Source organism: Aedes albopictus, chromosome 3, assembly GCF_035046485.1.
Source record: "Aedes albopictus strain Foshan chromosome 3, AalbF5, whole genome shotgun sequence".
Taxonomy (NCBI): domain Eukaryota; kingdom Metazoa; phylum Arthropoda; class Insecta; order Diptera; family Culicidae; genus Aedes; species Aedes albopictus.
Window position 1 is genome coordinate 96,375,916 of NC_085138.1, and position 25,076 is coordinate 96,400,991.

Here is a 25,076-nt window from a genome sequence, read left to right on the forward strand (position 1 = left end):
ACTTGCATGTGTCTAGAGCATTTTGGTTAGTTGTCAGTTGCCCCAACGAACGAACACGATTCGCTAATCAGGGCGCAGTCGTGACCCAACGAGCGAATCCTCACTGTAGTGCGAAAACGTAAATAAAAGTGCGCGATTGCATCGAATCAGGTTGATGTCTTCGGCGCACTAATTCTTCAATCTATGGTGAACAAGTGCTCTGAAGTCACCGAGTTGATTTGATGCAATCGCGCACTTCTATTAGCGTTTTCGCACTCGTGAAAACTAGTGCGATAGTCCAGTGGTGAACTAAATGCGCTATATATTAAGTGTTTGCTATGTACAAAGATTTGGTGACCGATCGTATATGGAGTTTCTGATACAACTGACTCGTAAAATTGTTTGAGTGTAATACTCGCTTTGGCCGATGTGGCTTCAGCTGCGAACAAACCCCACTTTGTTTTGTTTTCTTGTGGAGTGCGTTCTTAACATTCCTCTGTTAAACTGTCAAAAAGCTCAGTCGCTTTACAAAAGAAAAAAAAAACTGAAAACGTTTTCTGTAATTTTTTATCGAATTTGTTCCGTAAAATCACTTTAATTCTCTGCAAATCACACATTATTTCGCCCCACAATGAACGCCGCTCGTAGCAAGGCGGTAAGTATTCGATTTAATTGTTTTTCTGCCATTTAAATCAACGATCTCGTTCTACCCTCTGCAGTCAAACAGCAGCAGCTCGGATGGCGAACACTCGACAGACGACATCTGGGACGACACGCTCATCATTCGAAACTACGATGAATCGCTGGCCATGGTCCGGGAGGAGGTGGCCAAGCGTTTGGCCATGAAAACCAACAAAAAGATGCTGGGTAAGGCAGCGGGCGGTATGCCTGCGACACAGGATCCGCCACCACAGCCACAAGCGTCCACATCTGCCTCTCAGCAGCAGATCAAACTGAAGACAGAAGAGGGTGAGTCGTCCGGGGTGGAAAATTCCTCGGCGGAGAAGGGGGCTTGTGAATCGGGAAGCAAACGGTCGTACAATGTTGGGGATTACTGTCGGGCAACGTACGATGATGGGGTGGATTATGAGGCCAAAATTTTAGCGGTGGACAAATCCGGAGACGCTTTGATTCGGTATGTTGGGTACAACAACGAACAAACGGTGGCCATCGAGGATTTGGTGCCGTCGTGGGGGCGTAAAGCGCGCCGTAAGCAGCGGGAGGATGCAGCAGAGCTGGCCACCGCCGAAGATGACACCAACCGGATGGAGATGAGCGACGATGAGGTAAAGCTAACCGACAAAGCCAGCAAAATCCGAATCAACATCGACCCAAGCTTCCGAATGCCCAAAGCGACTGGCATGGGACACTCCTCCAAGGCGGCATCTCGAGGTTTCCACGCCGGCATGGGAGCATCCTTCATGGTTCCGCCGCCGCCACCGATGCCGCCCATGCTGGAAGACGACGACGATCTGGAGTCGGAAAATCTGTCCGCCATGCTCATGTCCTGGTACATGAGTGGATACTACACCGGGCTGTACCACGGCCAGAAGATGTCGCAGAAGCGGGCTCGACCGTCCTAAGGATGGGTTTCAGCTGGCGGTTATGTTACTTAGCGCTTAAGTTTCTCCCCTCTGATGATCTTTCCAAATCGTATGACATATTTTCGAGTTGAACTGAACTGAATTTCATTTTTCTTTTATTTTATTATAAAAAAACTGTTTTGAAAATAAAGTTCTTCTTTAGTTTCAGTAAATAAAGATGTAATACAAAATGTCCAAAATCGGAATTGTAATTTCGAGTATTTTCCTCATGATTGGTTTCCATACTTCTTATTCCACTCGCGATGTTTTTCAATCAGAGCGAGTGTGGCCGGCTGGATTTGCTGCAAGGCACTCATCAGTTGCTCGTACTGCACTTCTTCGGTTGATGGTGGGGAGAAGGATTTCCCATTGAGCTCTGAAACAGAAATAACTTAGCGTCAATACTTCGATATTGTTACGAAGTGTCTAGAGAGAGCCATTGCCTCCATGAAGAAATTTGGTATTAAAAAGGGATTCTAGATTAGTTAACTATCCGTAATAAACTCTCGTCTTACCGCAGTTTTTATCGATCCTCTCGCGTATCATCATCATCGAAGCTTCCTTGCAGGCTATCCTGATTTCATCTCCGGTAAAATTCTCCGTCCTCTTTGTCACTTCCTCCAGTTGCTTTCGATCCCACGCCGTCGTCACCGGAAGCAACTCGTGAACGATAGCCAACCGACCTTCGCCATTGGGCACATCGATCAATATCTTCTTCTCGAAGCGCCTCAGAAAAGCCGGATCAATGTCCCACGGTATGTTGGTGCTACCCAGCAGAAATACCCTCTCCTCATCCGTTCCACCATCTAACCCGTCGATCAGGGCCAGAAACTCATTCTTGAACCGTTTGGAAGCTTCGTGTTCACCGATCGAGTCCCTCCGCGAAGCCAACCCATCGAATTCATCGATAAAAATGATCGACGGCGCGTAGAATCGAGCCACATCGTACAGCACACGGATGAGCTTCTCCGATTCGCCGCGCCACTTGGAAATCAGAGTACTAGCAGTGGCGTTGAAGAACGTGATCGAATCACGAGTTTCCGAGCAGAGAGTTCGAGCGAGCATGGTTTTACCGGTTCCGGGTGGTCCATGGAGGAGAATGCAGCGCCACGGTTTGGTAAGCCCAACGAAGAGTTCCGGGTATTTAAGGGGAGTGATGACACTTTCCTTGAGTAGAGCAATCGGTTGATCTAGGCCTTTCACTTGATCCCATCGTTGGCGGAGGTCCTTCTTAATCAGATCCCTGGAAGAGAATGTTGTATTAAAAATTGGTTGTGTAGGTGACTACTACAACAACATATTAAACATTACGGCTGAGACTCTTAATAATACTTAACCCTGCTATAGCATAGTACACTCAAGTCATCCAATCTTATTTATTGTTAGCGTTACCTACATCCCAAATGCTTCTCAGCTAGTGTTTTACGAGCATACCCTTATGCATATGCTTATTAAGTTATTTAATAAACCTAAACATGATTTGCTTGGACCGATTTAGTTTATGGAGTCACCATCTGTTAATCATCAGTTGACTTTTTTCATCCACTTATCTTGTTGCACGCATATTTCTCGGTGTCACGGTCGCCATATAGTGCATAACTTGGTACACATTGTATGCGAAAAATATTTAAAATTTGATCTTATCACAATGTACATTTGCCTCTTTTTGGCGTCCTAAACAACTGTGTAAAATTGTAAAGCGATTGGTTACGTCCCCGCCCTTCGCATTGTTATATGAATAAGTATTATTCATATTGAAATAATTATTTATGCAACGAGTTGCAAAAAAGGATGTTCGAACATTTTTAACAAATAAAAAATTTCTTTGGACCTTGTGGAAAGTTATTCAAGATTTTTTTTTACTGATTGTTCCTATCAATAATTCGGAATTCTACGGTAATTATCTGAAAAAAAATCATGTACTTATTTATTTATTTATTGTCGTCAATCAATTCGTAGACCGTTACAAATATAAGTATACTACAATGGTTGCTTGGACCTAACACCTAACCCTATTCGTCTCAAAAAAAAAATGCCTTTTTAAGCATATCTCTACTCATTGTCATATCATTCTGTCACTATGTGTATTATGCTTGTGCGAAAATTGGTTTTTAACCTACTTAGAAATGTCGCAACTCAATTTGGATTAGTGCATATTGTTGCTCTTATTTAGCTTAATGATGCGCAACAGAAAAAATAGATTCAAATTTACTTCGCAGCTGCAACTTCGCATGTGCTTCTAGCGACGACTTCGATTTGGTGGTGCGACGATAATATTGTAGCAAGGATGATGTCTATTCAATGGCCTATATTTAACATAGTCTGTTCTGTGGTAATTATTAAAAATAAGTTTCTATATCTTAATAAACGAGTGGGAGCAGAGAAATTCAAATTTTCCAATGGGAGAGCATATTCTATTTGATATAACGTCATTTCTAAAAGCAATCATGGCAAAATCTCTTCGATTTTCGAGGCTATTGATCTAACCGAAGATTAGAGGTATGAGGTTTGGGTACTGAGGGATTAACTAAAACCGAGATGTTTAGTTATGCACGCTCAAACGTAGACTGAGCTATTCTTTATTCTGTTCATCTCTTCGAACCGATCGACAGATCGTAAGTCGCAGGGCTGGTATGCTCTTATTGCGACTGGATACAACAGCTATCTAAATGAATCAACATGCTCCGTGCCTCATAAGATGGTAACGGTAAGTGAACCCAGCCTAGTTTCCTTAAAGCAAACAGCAAAAACTGTTTTTGGATCGACTCTATCCGGTTAATGTGTGCAGCCTGATATGGAGCCCAAGCAACACTGCAATATTCAAGAAGAGGTCTTACGTATGTCACATATAGTGTTTTAATTGTATAAGGATCATTAAAATGAAAAATGAATCGTTTGATGAACCCGAGCATGTTACTTGCTTTATATACATATAATAATATACATGTATTATGATGATCAACAAAGGTAAGTTTCGAGTCGAGAACAACGCCTAGATCTCTAACCAGATTACGCCTTTCAACATTTTCATCACCTAAAGTTACCACTTTATGAGTTATGTTAAATTTTCTTGTGAATGTAATTGAATTGCATTTTTGACGTTAAGTTCCAAGGGGTGATACACAAATTATGTCACGCAAAAATCGACCTTTTCCAGACCCCCCCCCCCCCCCCCCCCCTTTATCAAACTTTTTGTATGGGACCTCATTATTTTTTCTATGGGTCGTCACGTTCTGTAAAACCCCCCCTCCCCCCAAAAGCGTGACGTAATTTGTGCATGACCCCCAACAGATTGTTGCTACACCAGCAGAAGAAAATATCAATTTCATTTTGAAATATGTCGAGGTCAGATGCTTTACGTATCTCCATGAAAAGTTTCATATCGTCAGCGTATATAGAAACTTGAAGATATTTGACAACGTGTTCAACATCATTCACAAACAAAATAAACAACAGTGGACCAAGATGTGAGCCTTGTGGAACACCAGATGTCAATTTTACTACCGTCGATGGGGGTGACAATGGGTCTGGGGGGTGAGATTGGGTCAAAACGGAGAAACATAAAAATTGAAATAGCTCATCAACTATCGCTAATTTGTATTGAAAACTTTATATTATTTCAAAGAGGGGATATTTTTACACTTGGACTATGTTAACATCTTTAATATTCTTCTTTTGGAGGATATAAAAGTGGCGACGAGGATCAAGGAGCGTGTGATTTCTTTTGAGTTATTCCCGAGATTTTTTCCTTTTCTTTTTCAGGTTGTTTTTATAACAAATAAGCTATTTTACGAGATGTTCTACCGGTGGGCCGCTCATTGTTATTGTTTACATGTGATGTTTTTGTTTTCGCGAAAAGTAGCATAACATATGGTGAGCGCTAATCAGATTTTTGCTGGTAGAGATGTTTCGGTTTCTAATGTGGCATGTATCAATCCCCCGAGCTGCATGATGTCACTAGCAGATGAAAAAAACATCCCCAAGGTCTACGGACATTAATTATAGTGGGCGGATTGGCGCATTTTTGCAGATAAACGAACCTCGATTATTGGATGGGCCTGTATCACATGTTATGCTAGCGAAAATGTAAATAAATGGGCCCACCGGTTGGACTTCAAAACCGGTAAACATTCAAAAAACAGCTGATTTGAAACGTCTCATAAAATGCCTTATTGTTATTTTTGTAGAGAACAGAATTGTTCTTTTATGGTAGAATTGCCATTATGTTGTGAACAGAATGTTCTTATTTGGCCGATGTTGCATTGACGAAATTGTCTTTTTGTTTTGGTAATAACGAAATGTTATTTTTTGTGGTGAACAAAATTGTTCTTTTGTGGCGGAATAAACATATGTTTGTTATGTTTTGGTGAATGGATTTGTGTTATTTGTATTTTTTGGTAAAGTTACCGATGTTGGTATAGCGAAATAGTATTTTTGTTTTTGTAGTTTGAAAGTGACGGACTCGTCAGTTTATTTGTGCTATCATTATTTTGGCGATGAATGTTATTTTTTAAAGTTTTCTATAGGGGAAAGGACTGTAGTGTTTACCTAATGGTTGTGTGCATATCTACCTACATGAAATGCTTTCATGACGGTACCTAAATGTCTAGGTATGATTCATTATGTCTACCTAAGGTAGTATAAATACGGGTGGTCATTGGACCGCACAGCAGATACTGCACAAGCCTTGGACTATGTTAACATCTTTAATATTCTTCTTTTGGAGGATATAAAAAGCAATACACCCATGCGTTTGGACAGCTCCCCTAATCATCATCTGATCTTTAGTGTACTGCCATATCGTAAGCTCACAAAATAGACTTATCATAATATTTGAACGACCCTCTATCTTGAGATGGAGTGATTTGCTTTAGCAATATAGATGACAATGATCAAATTATAACGGAGGGTTTGGTTAAACATTTCTTATGCAGTAGGTATACTAAAACTATCATTTTTTTTTTACAATCAATCTTTCAATGCGTTCTCCCTAATTGTAATCTCCCCTCCTCTCATGGAGGTTGAAACTCTTAATGAGGATGATTATGATGGCTAAAAATGGCGATACAGTATACAAACGTTATTTTATCAAATTTCAACCATTTTTTCGGTTGTATTAGCCCTTTTAGGTGGATTAATCATCTTTTAAAATAACCTAAGTTTTTATTCGTCATGATAACATTATGTTTTAAGTAGGTTTACTAGATATGATCAATAAAATTAACTTATATTCTTAGATAGATGATTTCGAATACTTTGACCCATACTCACCCCCCCCCTAAGGGGTGAGATTGGGTAAATTTTCAATCATTTGTAGTTTAGTAAGCAATTCATATAACGTGATACTTTCTTGCTAAACTATCATTACCACATAGGAGAGTATACATACCAAATAAAAAGTTATTCCGACTTCAATTGCATTTGTTATTTAACAAATAATCTTTGAGTATCCTTTTTTGACCCATTCTCACCCCCAACGACGGTATTTTTGACAAGCTTCCTTTAAATCTTACTCGTTGAGTTCTATCCGTTAAAAAAGACTCGATCCATTTAAGTAATCTAGGGTTGAAACCTAATTTAGACAACTTGAAAAGTAACAAACTTATATCCACTCTATCAAATGCTTTACTGAAATCAGTATATAAAGCTTCAACATATTTTTCTCTTTCCATTACATTTAGCGCGAATGTCCCAAAATTTACTAAATTAGGTTTTTTTTTACTTAAACGTTTATTTTAGGCTCATGCGCCACCAAGCATAACGGAGCCGAATTCAGTTAATTTTTTTTACAATTTCATGTTTTTCACTTATAAACTATGTTAGTTTTGAGGAACCATAAAACTCGCGTTTTGATCGAGGTTAGGGGGAACAAAAATATTTGAGGAAAGGATAGGGTGATGGGGCTTTTCGTTGACACCCCAAGAAATAATTTTTGCTTGAAGAAATGTTTCTTAAACCAACGTTATTAAGCTGCTAGTCGTATTATATTTGAATAATTTTGAAATAAAACTATTCTTCAACTCTTGTTTGCCCAAAAATTAGAATCTATTCAACATCAACAGTTCTATAAGCACGATGAAATGAATGTTTCAGTAGGTCGGCTCCAGAGGCACGTTCTCCTCCATTTGGGAAATTTGTGCCATAAATGAATGTTTATTCAATGATCGTACATCGGTTGTTAAACCACCGACGAACCGACGTGACAGCTAGAACAAATAAATTCAAATTTATTGTCCCCGACGCCATGATGAAAAATAGCCGAACACTACCGCCTCCTCTATAACGGTTCGCGTTGTTTTGGTACCATGATTCCAAACCCCCGTGTATTAATATAGGAAGAGGTTCGTGTCCGCGCTGATTTGACAGAAGCGTTCGCTCGCTTCGCTGGTCGACCGTTAAATTTGGGGGGGGACAGTTTTGAATCACCACTGTCACGTCGGTTCGTCGGTGGTTAAACTCTTGTTCAATGTTAGAACCATTAGCTATTTACACAAATATCTTAAACTTTTTCTTCAATCGTTTAATCGTTTAAGAATGGTGTAAGACTTGAACTCGGGACCTTCTGATTGACAGTCGTCTGCATTCGGTCTGCCTCAATCTGAATTACATGAATCGGCTGATTTGAAGCCGCAGTATATAAATATTCAGTTCCTGAGTCTAGTACATTGTCGTACATATGTTGTTTGAACATTGCTTAAATATTTTTTCCAACAAATTGTCCTCATTAACATTGAAGCTGATCAATGTTTGAATAATGGGGCACGTTCGATGTAGTACTAGATTTGTAGTAATGAGCTGAATTTTAGTATGGTGAGAAGGTCAATTCTCCGTTTCTGCAATGAAATGGTGCAAAAAGAGTGGGTATTATGATTCCTTGCCTAATTGTTTATGTTGCAAGAAATGAAGAAAACAACAACACTGTTGTCCAAAGTTTTGCTCAAACAGCATCAAATTAGGCAAGGAACTATAATATCCACGCTTTTTGCACCATTTTATTACAGAAACGGAGAATTGACCTTCTCACCATACTAAAATTCAGCTCATTACTACAAATCTAGTACTTCACCGATCTGTCCTATTGTAACCGCAATGGTTAATCATAAGGTATGTATGCTGATATATTTGTCAGTCCGTCAGTCATTCACGGTGTTGTGTTGTAAAGCTGCTAGTACACAGGGTCAAATATTTGTCCGAAAAGAAACCAATGCTCAAACATCTTGTTTGACTCGATCGAATTTTCATTAGTGTCAAACTGATGTTGTTTCTTGAGTTCTTTCCTTGTCAAATATTTGACCCTGTGTACTACTGGCCTAAGTTTGGTAACTCTTTGAACATTTTTTTGACGTAGGACTACGTCTCTCTTTTCTATACCGGGTGTCATTCTAAATATTCAGAAATCGGCCGCGTTACGTTTAAAGTGGAGATTTTGAGCGTTAATAACTCAGCCATTTCTCGTTGAATTTTCAAAATTTTGGCACCAATCGATTGCAAATCTTGCTCCCGTCGAATATAAAAGCTACTGCTTCTTCGCATCTTCCCTCATTTGTCTTTGTCGTCTCGAGGTGAACGCATCGAACGAGAGCTGCCCACTTTCTTCGTTTGCGTTTTTGCTCATTATTCTTTGGCGGCCGTGTCGGTGGTTGGCGGCACCGCGGTGCTGTTGCAGATTCACCTTCTAACCCTCTACCGCGGCAGACCAAGGAAGTGTTTCGAAAATCGGATTGATCGACGGTGGTGGCAGAGGCAGCAGAAATTCCAAAGAATGCTCCGCCGTGACGGATAAATTTGCGAGTTGCGTCGCTTTTCTTTCCTCGGGGCTTCTTTCACGGATTGATTGACAGCGGCGCATTGCTAATAGCATCAGAAATCGCATCCAGGGCAGCAAACGGCGGGCCAATTTTCGACGGCGTTCAACATTCAACACGGAGAAATCTAACACGCATTGCGCATGCGCATTGCGCATTGAATTCATGTAGTTTTCTGTCAAAAATCGTCCAATATTCAAACGGCTCTTTTCAGAGTCATCGAAAATTATTCCTCAAGAGTTGTGAATCAGATAATTATTTCATTCCATAAAACGGAAAAAGTGTGGTGTGACCGAAAAGTGAAAGATTGAATGCGTGGCGGCCCCGCAACAATGATGATGCCGGCCACCAATGGTTCGATCCGGAATTTAACAACGCTTCATCCTACCTGGACCATTTTTCGTGAAACATTGTTTAATTATAGCATTTTCGAGTTAAAATGATCTAAATCTTTCAATATTTTGGTTACTTTATTCGTTACATGAAACGTTTCTCATTTCTCGGTTGATAAACCGTTTCAAGCGTCTGCTGCATATGGGGCGGGGCATGCAAACGAAATAAACTGGAAGCCAGCCAAATGGGAGGAGCTTCATCTGCTAATCTAGGGGTATAAAAGCTGTACCCTCTGTTTTGTTTCGTCATTTTCGTTGGATCAGTCAAGGAGGTTGGTGTCACCTCCAGCCCGGCAGAAGCACACACCAACCCAGCGACGACTCTCTGCTCGGCCAGGAATCTCATCCAGCAAGCTGCCGGTATGTTTTCGAAGGCATCCAGAATTCAACGCGCAGAAAACCAACACGCATCGCGTGACATGGTGAATTCATGAACAAACGGTCCTTATCAGGGCCACCGAAAATGATGCCTCAAGAGTTATAAATCGGATTATTTTCATCCATAAATCGAGAAAAGTGGTGTGGAACCAAATAGCGTGTATACTCGTTGCTCAGCAATAGTGAAGCCGGGCAATTTTCGATGGTATCCAGCATTCACCGCGCAGAAACCCAACACGCATTGCGTGAAATGGTGAATTCATGTAATTTTCTCCAGATTCCAGGCTTAATACCATCGATCGGGAAAAGCGTGGTGCAACAAAAAAAGTGAAATATTGAATGCTTGATGGCTCAGCAACAATGATAAAGCCGGCCACTAATGATTCCACCTGGAATTCCACAACGCATTTTCCAAATAAGACCATTCTGAAACATTTTTCAATGAAAATTGGCTCATTTCTGGGATGATTAATGGTTTGAAGCGTCTGGGTGCATGCGGGCGGGGCATGCAAACAAAATAAACTGGAAAGGCAGCCAAATGGGAGGAGCTTCATCTGCTAATCTAGGGGTATAAAAGCTGTCCTCGGTTTTCTTTCGTCATTTTCGTTGGATCAGTCAAGGAGGTTGGTGGCGCCTCCAGTACGACAGCAGCACACACCAACCCAGCGACGGCTCGGCTCGGCTGGAAATCTCATCCAAGGCAGCAAGCGGCGGGTCAGTTTACGACGGCTTCCAGCATTCAGCATGGAGAAAACCAACACGCATTGCGTGGCGTAGTGAATTCATCAAAATCGTTCATATATAAACGGTCCTTTTCAGGACCAAATAAAATCTTTCCAAAAGAGTTATGAGTTTGACCGCCAGTGGACTTTGGCAACGCATTATCATATCCAGATCATTTTGCGTGATTTTTTTTTCAATTCTAACATTTTTCAAATTAAAATGACCTAAATCATCTAATATTTTGGTTACATTATCCGTTCAATAGAAATTTTCTCATTTCTCGGTTGATTAATCGTTTGATGCGTCTGGAGCATGAGGGGCGGGTCATGCAAACGAAATTAACTGAAAAGCCAGCCGAATGGGAGGAGCTTCATATGCTAATCTAGGGGTATAAAAGCTGTGCCCTCTGTTTTCTGTCTTCAGATTGGAGTCTGAGTGTTTGCCTCGAGCAGACGTGCGGATTTTTTCTTGAGCGCGACGAAAGAGTAAACGCGAAGTGCGAAGTGAAGAGTAGGGGAAAAGTGAAGAAGCATGGAGCTTGAGTTCGTGGCCGGTGGCGCTACCGGACCGTGGAAGGAAGTGAAGGGGACGAAACGGAGGAAAAAGGACGCTGGCACTACAAGTGTGGCGTCGGAAAGCGTGACCTCGGAGAACAGATTCTCCGACCTCGAGGAGGATTTCGGTGATCCGGGCATCGAGCAGCAGCCACGCAAACAAGCGAAAGGAAAACCGTCGCCAAGTGTGCCGAAAAAAGCCAAGCTGCCGCCGCTGGTGGTGGTTAACTTCAGCTTCCACAAGCTGCAGCCACTAGTTGAAAAATTGGGCGTCAAACCAATTTTCAAAATCAGCGGCATCGGCACAAAAATACTGTGCAAAACGGAGGAAGAGTTTCTCCTAGTGGAAAATCTTCTGAAGCAGTGCAAACTCGAGTACTTCACCCACGACAAACCGGGTGAAAAACCTTTCAAGGTCATTGTGCGTGGCCTCCCCGGGGTGACCGGCGAGTCACTGAAGAAGCAGCTTCTCGTGGAGCATCAGCTGCAGGCGCTTGAAGTGCGCGAAATCAAGCGCCAAGAGGACTCCAGGTTCAGAGATACCATGTACCTCATCTATTTCCCCCGCGGTTCCATCACGATGAAGCAGCTGAAAGAAATTCGCACCATCTCCAACATCCAGGTGACATGGGATGCACATCGCTCGAAGCACGACGTTACTATGTGCATGAATTGTCTTCACTTCGGACATGGCACTCGACACTGCCATCGAGCTAGCCGTTGTAACCGTTGTGGCGAAGCTCACTCCACTGAAAAGTGCCCCTCTGAAGACTGCGACCCGCGCTGCGCCAACTGTGGCGGTAAGCATCCGGCGACCGACAAGACATGTGGGAAACGATCTGAGTTCCTGAAGATTCGATGGCAAGCTACTATCGGCAAACAACCAGGGCGCCGAATCGACCGACGTGCAAACTTTTCTGCAAACTACGATGCCAACTTCCCACCGCTAAACCCAAATCTGGCCGAACCTCCGAAGAAGCAATCCGGTATTCCGCCGGGATTCCAGCGTACTTCCAGATCGGAACCACCCCCGTCTGCGTGGAACTCGGAAGCGGCTTCAAGCACGCTTCACACCAACGCGGAGCTGATGAAGATTTTCGTCGACATGTCCAACGCTCTCCGTGGCTGTAAATCGAAATTCGAGCAGATCCAAGTGCTCGGTACGTTTGTCATCCAATATGGGTACTAATCCATTGAAGATGATGAATTGGAATGCTTGCTCCATTGGGGCATCCTCCTTCCTACACGAACATTCTATTGACGTCGGGATCATCACCGAAACACATCTGAAGCCCAAGAACACCTTTAGTCTCCCAGGATACTCGACCATCAGGCTCGATCGAACTCGATCCAACGGTGGCGGAGTCTGTATCATCATCAAGCATGGAATCCGTTTCTTCGTTCTCCCCCATTTCGCCACTACAACCATCGAATCCCTTGGCGTCGAAATCGAAAGCACATCCGGAAACATTCGTGTCATCGCTGTTTACTGTCCCCGTCAGTGCAAGGACACCGACGGATCCTCGTCCAGCTTCAAAAATGACCTATCTATGCTGACGCGATGTGGCACGAAGCTTGTCATCGGTGGAGATCTCAATGCCCGGCACGAGGCCTGGCGAAACCACACGAGAAATCGGAACGGCTGCCTGCTGTTTGACCATGCTCAGCTGGGACACTACACGATTGAGTTTCCTGATGACCCCACTTTCGTTTCGGCAGCTGGAGTACCAAGCACACTGGACGTCTTCCTGGCCAACTTCAACATTTCCAAGCCTGTGACGGTGAATGACCTCAGCTCAGACCACAGCCCGGTGGTGTGCGAGATCAACTCGCGGGCCACTCCTTCTCCGGCTCGAAATCGAAAGGATTACAACAACGTCAATTGGGTGGCGTTTCAACGTACCGTCGACAGCCTAGTTGAGGACAATCCAGCTCTGAACACCGCCGAAGCATTGGAAACTCTGCAGCGAGCGATTGACACGGCTGACGAGAGATGTGTCCGGCGGCTTCCGCTTAAGGGTGAGTACCTGCGCATTGATCCCAATACCAAATACCTCATTCAGGTGCGAAACAGCTGTAGGCGCCAGTTTCAACGGAGTGGTGACCTGAGTAAGAAACGGCAAATGCATATCTTAAATAAACACATCAGAGACAGGTTGGACTCTCTTCGAAACGCAAATTTCGAAAGAGTGCTCCAGGGTCTCGATAACAACTCCAAACCCTTCTGGAAAGTCTGCAAGGTACTTAAAAACAAACCAAGACCTGTCCCTCCGTTGAAACTGGCTGATAAACTTTTGGTAACCGCCACTGAAAAAGCAACAGCCATTGGTAACCATCTAGTGCATTCCCACGAACTGGGAAGCACCATACAAAGTCCTTTCGAACAAGAAGTAAGTCAATGCGTGCAGCAAATCGATAACTCCGACTGTGTGGTACCAGACGACCAAAAGATCACGGTAGACCAGATCTCCATGTCACTGAAGCGAGCGAAGAATATGAAGGCCCCGGGATTCGATGGTGTCTTCAATCTCGTCCTAAAGAACTCTTCCAACAAGGTACTCTCTCTGCTGGCCGCTATATTCAATAGGTGCTTGGAGCTTGGATACTTTCCAAGTTGCTGGAAAGCTGCTAAGATTGTTCCCATACTAAAGCCAGGAAAGGACCCCACTTCTCCGTCCAGCTACAGGCCTATAAGTCTTCTCTCGTCGCTGAGCAAACTATTCGAGAGGTTAATACTCGATCGGTTGCTGAATCACGTGAACTCCAACGATGTAATCCCCCCAGAGCAGTTTGGTTTCAGGAAAGGCCACTCAACTGTGCACCAACTGAAACGAGTGGTCAACAATATCAAACACAACAAATCAGTCTCCAAGTCTACAGCGATGGCTCTAATGGACGTGGAAAAAGCGTTCGATAACGTGTGGCATGCTGGCCTAATTTTTAAGCTATACGGTTTCAATGTTCCACTGTACATAACAAAAATCATTAGAAATTACCTCCAAGATAGAACGTTCAAGGTATCGCTGGAGGGATCCCTATCAAACAGTTTCAACATCGCAGCAGGAGTCCCACAAGGTAGCTTGTTGGGACCTATCCTCTACAGCATTTTCATATCTGACCTTCCTCCCCTGCCGGATGGTGGTGTTCTTTCACTCTTTGCGGACGACACTTCCATTGCGGTGAAAGGAAGGACCCCCAGAGAGCTCACTAACAAACTCCAGCGATGCCTCAACGTCCTGATACAATATCTAACCGACTGGAAAATCAAAATAAACCCAGCCAAAACTCAAACTATCATGTTCTTGTACAAACAATCAGACAGGCTCAAACCACCAGAAAACTGCAAAATCTCACTAGAGAATAATATCATTGACTGGTCTTCAGAAGTCACCTTATTAGGAGTTGTTCTTGATGCAAAGTTGCTTTTTAGATCACATACAGAAAAAACTAAAAACAAATGTATGATTCTATTAAAATGTTTGTATCCACTAATTAACCGTAGATCTAAGCTATCTCTGCAAAACAAACTCTCTGTATATAAGCAAATAGTTGCCCCAGTTATTGATTATGCCATTCCCGAATGGGAGTTATGCGCAATGACACATAAGAAAAAACTTCAAATAGTACAAAATAAATACCTAAGATTAATCCTCGATGCTTCCAGATACACTAGAATAAATGATCTACATGAACTAGCTAAAATAGATAAAATTTGTGATAGAATTGCCAAACATAATTTAAAATTCAAAGAAAAAGCGCAAAATTCGAATAACGAGCTTATTCGAAACTTGTATGTTGTGTGAATGTATATATGTTAGTCTTAAGTTGTACATATTGTAAATAGTAGTTAGTAAGTTGATAAAATCAAACATGGGCAAAAGCCAAACACCTGAAACTGATACACACTAGTGTAACACAATGTAACAGAAAACCTAAGCAAAACTTTGATAAAGAAGAAATGCATTAGCTGTATCTATTAAACTACTGAAAAATCAAACTGTAACAAGTAAAAATGAATTGAAATAAAGATTTATTGAATTTAAAAAAAAAAAATTGAATTTTCTGTCTTCATTTTCGTTGGATCGGCCAAGGAGGTAGGATGTCATCTCCAGCAAGCAGCCGCATATCGACTGCGATGACTCTCGGCTAATAGCACCAGGAATCTCATCCACGGCAGCAAGCGGCGGGCCAGTTTTCGACGGCGCCTAGTATTGAGCGCGGAGGAATCCAACACGCATTGCGTGGCATGATGAATTCAACAAATTCGTCCATTATTCAAACGGTCCTTTTCAGGACCATCGAAAGTGATTCCTCAAAAGTTAATTGGAGAAATTTCCACCCTCGATCGAGAAAGGTGTACTTCGTTGCCAGCAAGAGTGAAGCCGGTCATTAATCTCATCCACGGCAGCAAGCGGCGGGCCAGTTTTCGACGGCGCCTAGTATTGAGCGCGGAGGAATCCAACACGCATTGCGTGGCATGATGAATTCATCAAATTCGTCCATTATTCAAACGGTCCTTTTCAGGACCATCGAAAGTGATTCCTCAAAAGTTAATTGGAGAAATTTCCACCCTCGATCGAGAAAGGTGTACTTCGTTGCCAGCAAGAGTGAAGCCGGTCATTAATCTCATCCACGGCAGCAAACGGCGGGGCAGTTTCAGGTGGCGTCCATCATTCAGCACTGAGAAAACCAACACGCCTTGCGTGGCATGGTGAATTCATGCCACTTCCTTCCTAAAATCGTCAATTAATCAAACGGTCCTATACAGTACCACCAGAAATTATTCCTCAAGAGTTGTGAATTAGATAATTTCATTCCATCGAACGAGAAAAGTGTGGTGCAAACATCCAATATTTTGGTTACTTCAGCCGTTCAATGAGAATTTTCTCATTTCTTTGTTGATTAATCGTTTGAAGCGTCTGGAGCATGTGGGACGGGTCATGCAAATGGAATAAACTGCAAAACCAGCCAAATGGGAGGAGCATCATCTGCTAATCTAGGGGTATAAAAGCAGTGTTCTCTGTTTTCTTTCGTCATTTTCGTTGGTTCAGTCAAGAAGGTTGGAGGTGGATGTCACCTCCAGCAAGGCAGCAGCACACCAACCCAGCGACTACTCTCGGCTATCGTGCTAATGATAGCACCAGGAATTGCATCCATGGCAGCGGAGCGGTGGGCCAATTTTCGACGGCGTCCAGCATTCTCCGCAGAGAAAACCAACACGCATTGCGTGGCATGGTGAATGCATCATAATCGTCCATTATTCAAACCGGTTCTTTTCAGGACCATCGAAAATGATTCCTCAAGAGTTAAGGGCGAACGGGACGATCGAGGAAATACCCGCCATTGCTCTGTTGCTATTAAGATGGTAATCTCAGAATCTACTTCATATTTTGGAACAAAAACTTATCATTGTGTATGCTCACTTGCAGTGCATATGCGGATTGTTTTTCAGCCTTTTCTGTGCGATAGAAATCGAGATTACCATCCTCAAAATCGCGAGGCAAATTCTTAGAAAGAGAGGGACGATAGGAGAAATAACACAGCGCCCCGTATCACCTTAATTGGATAATTTCCAACATCGATCGAGATGTAGTGCAACCACCGACGAACCGACGTGACAGCTAGAACAAATAAATTCAAATTTATTGTCCCCGACGCCATGATGAAAAATAGCCGAACACTACCGCCTCCTCTATAACGGTTCGCGTTGTTTTGGTACCATGATTCCAAACCCCCGTGTATTAATATAGGAAGAGGTTCGTGTCCGCGCTGATTTGACAGAAGCGTTCGCTCGCTTCGCTGGTCGACCGTTAAATTTGGGGGGGGACAGTTTTGAATCACCACTGTCACGTCGGTTCGTCGGTGGTGCAACCAAAAAGCAAAAGACAGAGCATCGTTGCCATTAATAGTGAAACTGGTCATTATTCTAATCCACGATCGCAATATGATGTTTGGGTAGCTATGGCTTAACGCCTTTCAATATTATAATCATTTTATCCTTTCGACGAAAATTCTTTCAAACAACGGTTGAACATTTATCTTCAAAATGAAATAATGCTCAACCCCCAAGTGATGGCCAACCACGCGAGTTCCGGAATGTTTAACTAATTAACATCTTATGAATGCGTTCAGTGAAATGGATCACATAACAACTTTAATCAACACATCACTCCGCCGATTTGAATTTTGCCAGTATACATTGTATAGGACTTTTATGTGATAAATCCGTTAGGCATTTATTTACGAAGGTCGGACAACAATGACCCGAAAAATCAGCTGATGTAAGACTTCAAATAAAAGGGCCCATTTTAATATATTAAAGTCAGAACTTCATTCCAGCCTTTGTCCTACGTCAACATTGCGGTTATGTCTCAAACATTACCCACCCCTAGTTTTATGTTTGTACGCCTAAACAAGTGAACTTAGTTTTTTTCCGCTCCTGTTTTGTATCGGAAGGAAAAAAAATGAGTGACGCTGGTGCATATTTCCAAGCAGCCATAAAATTGGATTATTCGGAAGCTGATCCCGGTTTGACCGGTAGCACCAAAGTGGGTATTCTACTCGTAAATACCAGCCGCCCAGGAGCCACTTCATCTGTCTTTTTCGGTGTTCCTGTTGGTGGTTTTGCTGTCGTTGGAGCGTGTAGTGCAAAAGGTGAGTCAGGATGATTTTGAAAGTGTAATATTTGGAGCTGCTGCTAGATATTTATTTGGTGTTGAAGCTGGTAGCCGCAGACGCTCTTGTTAGATTCCCAATCAGGAATCGTGTTTACAACTGGGTGCATGGCGAACAACGATAATTAAGCAACATTGATAGAATAAAAGCGTAACATATTTTCTAAAGAAACCTGATTACATCTTGTTGTTAAGCTATATTGTTGTAGATGAATAAAATGATCAATAGTTGTTAAACTTGAGATAAACTACTTGTTCCATTGTAGATCATATGTGGAATAACGGCATCTAATACGTCGGAAGCAGCTTGTATTCTATCATTATTAGAGCACTATTAGACAGATGATGTGAATACCAAAGCAACTGTCTTTAAACTTCTGTACGATTAGTTATTCAATGAGCAGAAATATATTTAACAAACGTGCAGTTTCCACTGCATGAAAGATTTATTCGCCATTTTGTTCAACACACATTATTGTTCAACTGTCGGCGCCTTTGTGGAACATTTAATCAACTGGCATGTTTCTTAATGATTTTGAATTGTTATTTAGGACGTGACAGCTTGGTTTGGCGTATTGCTGCTGGTCAAACGTAGAGTGGACAAACAACCTGTAACGATACATACAGACAATTTTCGATGGGACACGAGGTGGACAAGTGGAGCAACAAGACGGTGATATCAAACGAAGACTTCAGCTTGCTTCAAGAAGTCGTGCACAGGCTTCATGTACTTAATATCAAGTTTACCCAACACATCTCTAATGTCTTCCTTTTCTGGTTTCCCTCGGGCCCTGAGGGATGCACATAAATCGGATCTGGCAATACAGTATTCGGGACATTCCCACACAATGATGTCCCGATATCTTGATAGCCTGCACCACAGCTACATCGATTGCTATTTGTGAGCCCTATTCGATAGAAATGCGAGCCCAGTGATTGGACATAAGCCGACACATTATCTTGATAAAATCTCCACCCATATCCAACCCCTTCAACTACGCCGTTTTCGTTACCTGTGGGAGAATTGAATGTAACCATCTGCCCAACTCTCCTGCATCCCATTTTTGTTGCCAACTGACCAAGGCATGCTGACGAGCAATCGAAAAAAAATTATTGAAGGCGATATGACGATCATAAATATCGCCTTCCATAGCGCCCACCTTGGCGAGCGAGTCCGCTTTCTCATTGCCCGGAATCGAGCAATGCGAAGGGACCCAAACCAAGGTGATATTATATGCTTGATTCGATAAAGCACTCAGGAATTTTCGTATTTCGCTTAGGAAATACGTGGAGTGCTTCACTGGCCTCATTGAACGAATAGCCTCAATTGAACTGAGACTATACGTGAAAATGAAACATTGATTAGAGGGAAGAGAGGCGATTCGCTCTAATGCGTAATGTATGCGGTAATGCGTAATGTATGGCCGGTATGCGGATTTCAGAAAAGATTCGCAATATAGCCGCTAATTCTGCGACATATGCTGAGCAAGGACTTTGAAGTTTATGGGCGGCGCTATGAAGCCCATTAAATACTCCAAATCCAGAGGAATTATTTGTTTTTGACCCGCCAGTGAAAAACCTTCTGTCGCAACTAATATGACCAAACTCGCATGCAAAAATTTGTGGAATGTGCTCCGATCGGAGCGGATCTGGGATTCCACGGATTTCTTGCACCATGGTCAGATCAAAACCTATAGTGGAATTGGAGAAGTCTGGGAAGCAATCGCGGTTGGGAACATTCAATGAAGGGTGAACCTCCAGAATCATGTACGAGTAGTACACTGTCATAAATTTTGTTTGATTAATTCGTTCAATCAGCTTCTCAAAGTTTTCCAATGGATTCAGCACCTCACAGCGGATGAGGAATCTTAACGACAGTTCCACGAAACGATCTGATAAAGGGAGTACTGCTGCTAGTACCTCCAAACTCATTGTGTGCGTCGAGTTCATGCAGCCTAACGCGATCCGAAGACAATGATACTGGATACGCTCTAGCTAAGTATGTGTGTTTTCGCGGCAGACTGAAAGCAAAAGCTACCGTATTCGAGAACCGACAGTATCGTTGTACGATAAAGCTTTATCAGATCTTCCGGGTGGGCTCCCCACCATGTTCCGGTGAGTGTACGCATGAAGTTGATTCGTTGTTGGCACTTCTGATACAGATAAATTAATGTGCTTTCCTCAGGTGTAATTTCTGATTGAATCTTAAGGCGAAACTGGAAGCATTTCCTCACTTTTTGGTTTTTGATTTTTTATTATATAACGAAGCAATATTTTCAAAATCGGTTTTCGTGCACATGTAGAGTATGGATCAAGGTATCTTCTGATTTTTTTTTGTAGCGGAAAATATTTTTCGTTTTTGCAGAAACCATTTTTGAACAAAATTTCACAAAAAAATGGTTTCTGCAAAAAAGGAAAACATTTTCCACCTCAAAAAAAATTCAGAAGGTACCTTGATCCATACTCTACATGTGTACGAAAACCGGTTTTGAAAATATTGCTTCGTTATTTAATAAAAAATCAAAAACCGAAAAAATGAGAGAATGCTTCCAGTTTCGCCTTAAGCGAACTTCAGAGGAATTCATGAATGAATCTATGTGTTTTGTAAGGAAATCCCAAGAAAAAATCTTGAAGGAATTTTCAAAGGGTTTTCTGAAGGAATCGCTGGCTGAATTACTAAAGATTTCATGGGAAGCTTTCTAAAGGAATCGCTGGAGAGTTTTCTTAAGAAATCAATAGAGGAAGAAATCCGTGAATGGTTTTCTGAATGAATCCTTCATGAAATTTCTAGAGAAATCTTTTGAAATATTTCTCATGGAATTCCTAAAGGATTGCAAATGAAATCCATGGAGGAATTTCTGAATCAATTCTGCAAGATTTTCTAAATTAAACCTCTGAGAAATTTTTGCAGGAATATTTAATGGAACTTCAGAAGAAAATTTCTAAATGGTTCCCCAACTAACATTTATTGTGAATGTAAACTTCAACAAAACGTCCTCAATACGGCTTGATGCTGAGTTACTGTGTTGTACATATGGACGGAAGCTTCTATGCAAGCCCTATACCAATGAATCTGGCGAACTTAATCCACATGTATATGCTGTGCGAGCAGCTTCTATGCCACGACCCGCATAATCACTAACCGTAAACGCAGTGTTTCTTATATTGTTGTTGACTATTAGCAATTGTAATTCAACAGTTTCTTAGACTATCCGAGATAACAGTAAGCTAACCATACCATGTACAGATTTGCCTGTTTGACAAATGGTAAATTACACCAAATTACCACCAAATTACAGTATGTGGAATAGGCGGTTAAGATAGGTTACCATAAAAAATGGCTCATTTTCTCGAACAAATTTTTCGCAATACAGTAAAGGATATTGTCAATATATTGTTCAGTTTTTCAGACGATCCACAGTATATCAAATGGTTAGGGAACAGTTTGACCGTAAGTTTGAAAGAAAATCGTAAATGTATGTGTAACAAGTGCTTTATAGTTATCCATAGTAGAATAACTGCATATCATATTGTATTTATACAGCTAGCTACTGTTATATAATCTTAGTGCCGCAAGAGAGATATACAACAACAATTTAAAAAAGAATTAGTTACTTTTATTAATAGCACTGCGGTAGACTTATAAATTTGTCCTGCTTCTTCCTTGGCTGCTTCTTCAGCTCCTCCGTTTATTTTCTGCTTCGATGAAATGTTCTCAAATCCAAATTTGATTGTCCCAGCGTTGGAAGCACAATCACGTAAAGACCTTTCCTCCAGGACATGCCTACAGAGGATACATGGATGACGGTCAGTTCACTGTCCGAACGTAGCAACACCAACATCTTGGTGCTGGTACAGATTACTCACCATCAACAGACGATGCACCTCATGCTTCATTGCCAAACTCTCCGGAAGAAGCGCGAAACTTCCAAATGGAAGGGACATTGGTCACCGGAGCAATACCGTGTATGACGACATGTTGCTACCAGCTATAAGTAATCGATGAGGACGACGATGACCGAGTCCGGGAGGAAACTATTTCCGTCTGCAAAGAGAAAAGATTTATTGTAGGTTTTGGTTTGATGGCCACAATTTTCCCGTAAATAAAATACTTACCGCTATCAGCACGTTAAATGTAACTACTTATCCAATGAACCGATATTTGAGCAAATTAAAATTGTGCTTCCACATTTTTTTTGTTCTGCTTTGTTTTCATTGCAACCATCAGCCGATTTTCACTGTTTCACAAATACCGATGCGTGAAACTGTTTGTCGTATTGTTCAACATCAGTAACATATAGTGAAATGCATGTCTGTATGTGTGTTGCACAGAGTAAGCACAAACAGTTTGATATACGGTTATTTGATATTGCCAGCATAATTTGCGAGCTACCATCTGCATATCATTCAACAATATCTTCCCAGTATAACATAATGTTACCATTTGGTATGAGTTGCACAAACCGTGGATTACAGTCGAATGCGTTGAATCTCACATTCTTCGACATAAAAGCAACTGTTTACCATACATTAAGAACAACAGATACAACAAATTTACTGTTTGAAGCTTAAGACAAACTGTAAGGGGCTGTCCATAAACCACGTGGTCATTTTTTGGGACTTTTCAAACCCCCCCCCCCCCGCGTCGTCATTAGTCCATACAAAAATTTTTATTTGTCCATACAAAATGAAATCGCATAACGGCCTTTAAAGCGCTGCTGGTTTGGGAATTTATCTGTATAACGAAATGTACTGTATAGTAGCAGCTGTTTTGTTAGTGGGGACTCCTATTCGATGTGTTCAAGTTTTCACATCTTCTGGGAAATCTCCCGGAGTTGGAATAGAGTGGAGTAAAGGCAGCCCCAGTGACAAGTAATGAAAACCGAGTTTGGTAGCTGTATATCCTTGGTATATTTTTTGAAACAGTACACCTAAAAGAATTCCTGGAGGAATTTCTATAAAAATATTTAGAAGAATTTTAGAAGACCTCGCAGGACAAATTTCGGAAAACATCGCTTAAAATTTATGTTTTTCGTAGGAATTTCTGTTGGAATCCCACACGATCACGACTAGTGAAAACGGATTTTTCGGATCAGTGCTTCGGACCTAACTTTGGAAGTGCTACGCAGATCCGCAGGTATAACAATAGTTGAAACCTGAAAGACGACAAAGGTTTTTTTTTCGTAATTTCACTAACAATTTATCCAACTGTACATATGTAGGTTGAATGGATTGAAAAATGATTAACTGACCTACGGATTACCGAAGATTTTGCACTTAAGTCAATAATTTACTTACCGGCATACCGTATCGGCGAGCTCCTTCCACTCGGCAGTGAAATTTTCGTGCAACCTTATAAACGGTCTCAGATTGGGAACCACCACTGCACCAGTGCCGGCACCATTCTCTGAAACTTTTGCTGAAGCCACACCACAGCCATCTTTAGTTTTGCAGGGCGAAGCTTGATTCGGATTTATCACCTGCGACACCGTAAGATGATTGCCTAAAAATTTAGCTTCACTTTCTGGTTCCGGTTCGCCACGTGGCGACAAAGGCTGTGGTTTTACTGCTGGTGGCTGGCGTTTCTTGTAGGCCGATTGCTTACGTTGAGGCAGGGCAGGAGTAGCTTGTTGCGGGTGAGACTCGTTTTTCTTGACGATTCTGGGCTGTTTGCCGAACTTCAGCGCATAGTAACTGCAATATTCCTGGTAGATTGTGTCCAGGTCGATGTTGTCACAGACTTCAAACTCTTCGGTGAGATGCGTTTCGTCTAGAAGAGCTTGTCGAGATTGAGTGAGGCCCACAATGGAAAAATAGTGCGAAACGAGATATAGGATGTTACGGCGACGTTCGTACATCGAACGTTTATCTTGCTGAAAAGTGGATGTGTTCTTAGTGAAATTTTTAAATTAATCGACTTCTGTAAATCAAACCTCGAAAGACATAATTTCCAAACAAAATATTATTCGTTCCAACAAAAACAGCAGCAAACGACCTTTCAATGAAATTATATTTAGCCAACTGTGGTGCAAACAAGCAATCTAACAAACAAAATAATTGCCCGTTCGCATGACCCCTTTCCATAAGCATAATTCATCAAGGCAACCACCACGTGCTTGTATCGTTCCCTATGACGACCGGGCTTTCTTATTAGCAACGGTCAACTTTGTTTACTGGCAACGCTGTTCGATTAGGGTGGATAGTTAATAAGAATTATTTATAATTTTTAATTTGCATTCCATCATATTAGGGTATGTAAACCCGAGCAAGGAATGAGAGCAAACCTATAACAAATTGATAACTCATTTTGTTATTGATAACAAAATGAAATCAAAATAAGTTTTCTTTCCGAATTGTTTTTATTTAATAACAAATTGAGATATCATTTTGTTATCATTACAAACACTCAATGGTAGCAAGATTTGATTTCAAAAATCCAAAAAAGGTTTAATATACTTTATTAATATCAATTATATTCACAAAATATTTGTTAAATCTACCAGAGTATTTTACTTACATATTGACACAAAATTTATAATTTGCTGATTCTGGGTAATGGTCATGCTATTGATTTAAATTGGCTTGAACTTTAGTAAGTCTTTTTAAGACTGGATATTATCGACAGGTTTGTTCTCTTCGTTATGAAGGGGCATTCATCGGCCAAGTTGCCTGAAACTTGGTTGTATAGCTTGGTTGGGAAAGATTTGAGGCCAACTTTGAATTCAACAGGTTTCAAAAAGCCTTCCATGACGAAGAGAACAAAAGTACCCAGAATACAAAAGCTCCCAGATATCAGTTATTTCAATCTAAACATATTGCCAAATATTTTTATTTTCAAACTCTATATTAAAGGCAAATGAAGTTAGATATGGCCAACCGAAGTAATTCACGGTCATTCTACTGTTGAAGGTCACATATTTTACCTTTATAAAGTATTCTCGCGCGAAAAAGGATTCATTGTAGCTCCGTACCAAAATGATGAATCTCG

At 41.5% G+C, this 25,076-nt stretch overlaps 2 protein-coding genes across 2 annotated transcripts; one reads left to right on the plus strand and one right to left on the minus strand.

Annotated features, from left to right (window-relative positions):
* Positions 1–479: 479 nt before the first annotated feature.
* Positions 480–1,762, plus strand: LOC109411254 (survival motor neuron protein). Its single transcript, XM_019684777.3, has 2 exons — positions 480–634; positions 699–1,762. Exons 1-2 carry the CDS (start codon positions 611–613, stop codon positions 1,560–1,562), a joined length of 888 nt encoding a protein of 295 aa, XP_019540322.3. The 5' UTR covers positions 480–610; the 3' UTR covers positions 1,563–1,762.
* An 8-nt stretch (positions 1,763–1,770) lies between these two features.
* Positions 1,771–24,148, minus strand: LOC115267088 (katanin p60 ATPase-containing subunit A-like 2). Its single transcript, XM_029873947.2, has 4 exons — positions 24,022–24,148; positions 23,387–23,961; positions 2,078–2,805; positions 1,771–1,938 (listed from the first exon to the last, which is right to left on the minus strand). Exons 1-4 carry the CDS (start codon positions 24,031–24,033, stop codon positions 1,790–1,792), a joined length of 1,464 nt encoding a protein of 487 aa, XP_029729807.2. The 5' UTR covers positions 24,034–24,148; the 3' UTR covers positions 1,771–1,789.
* Positions 24,149–25,076: the final 928 nt, after the last annotated feature.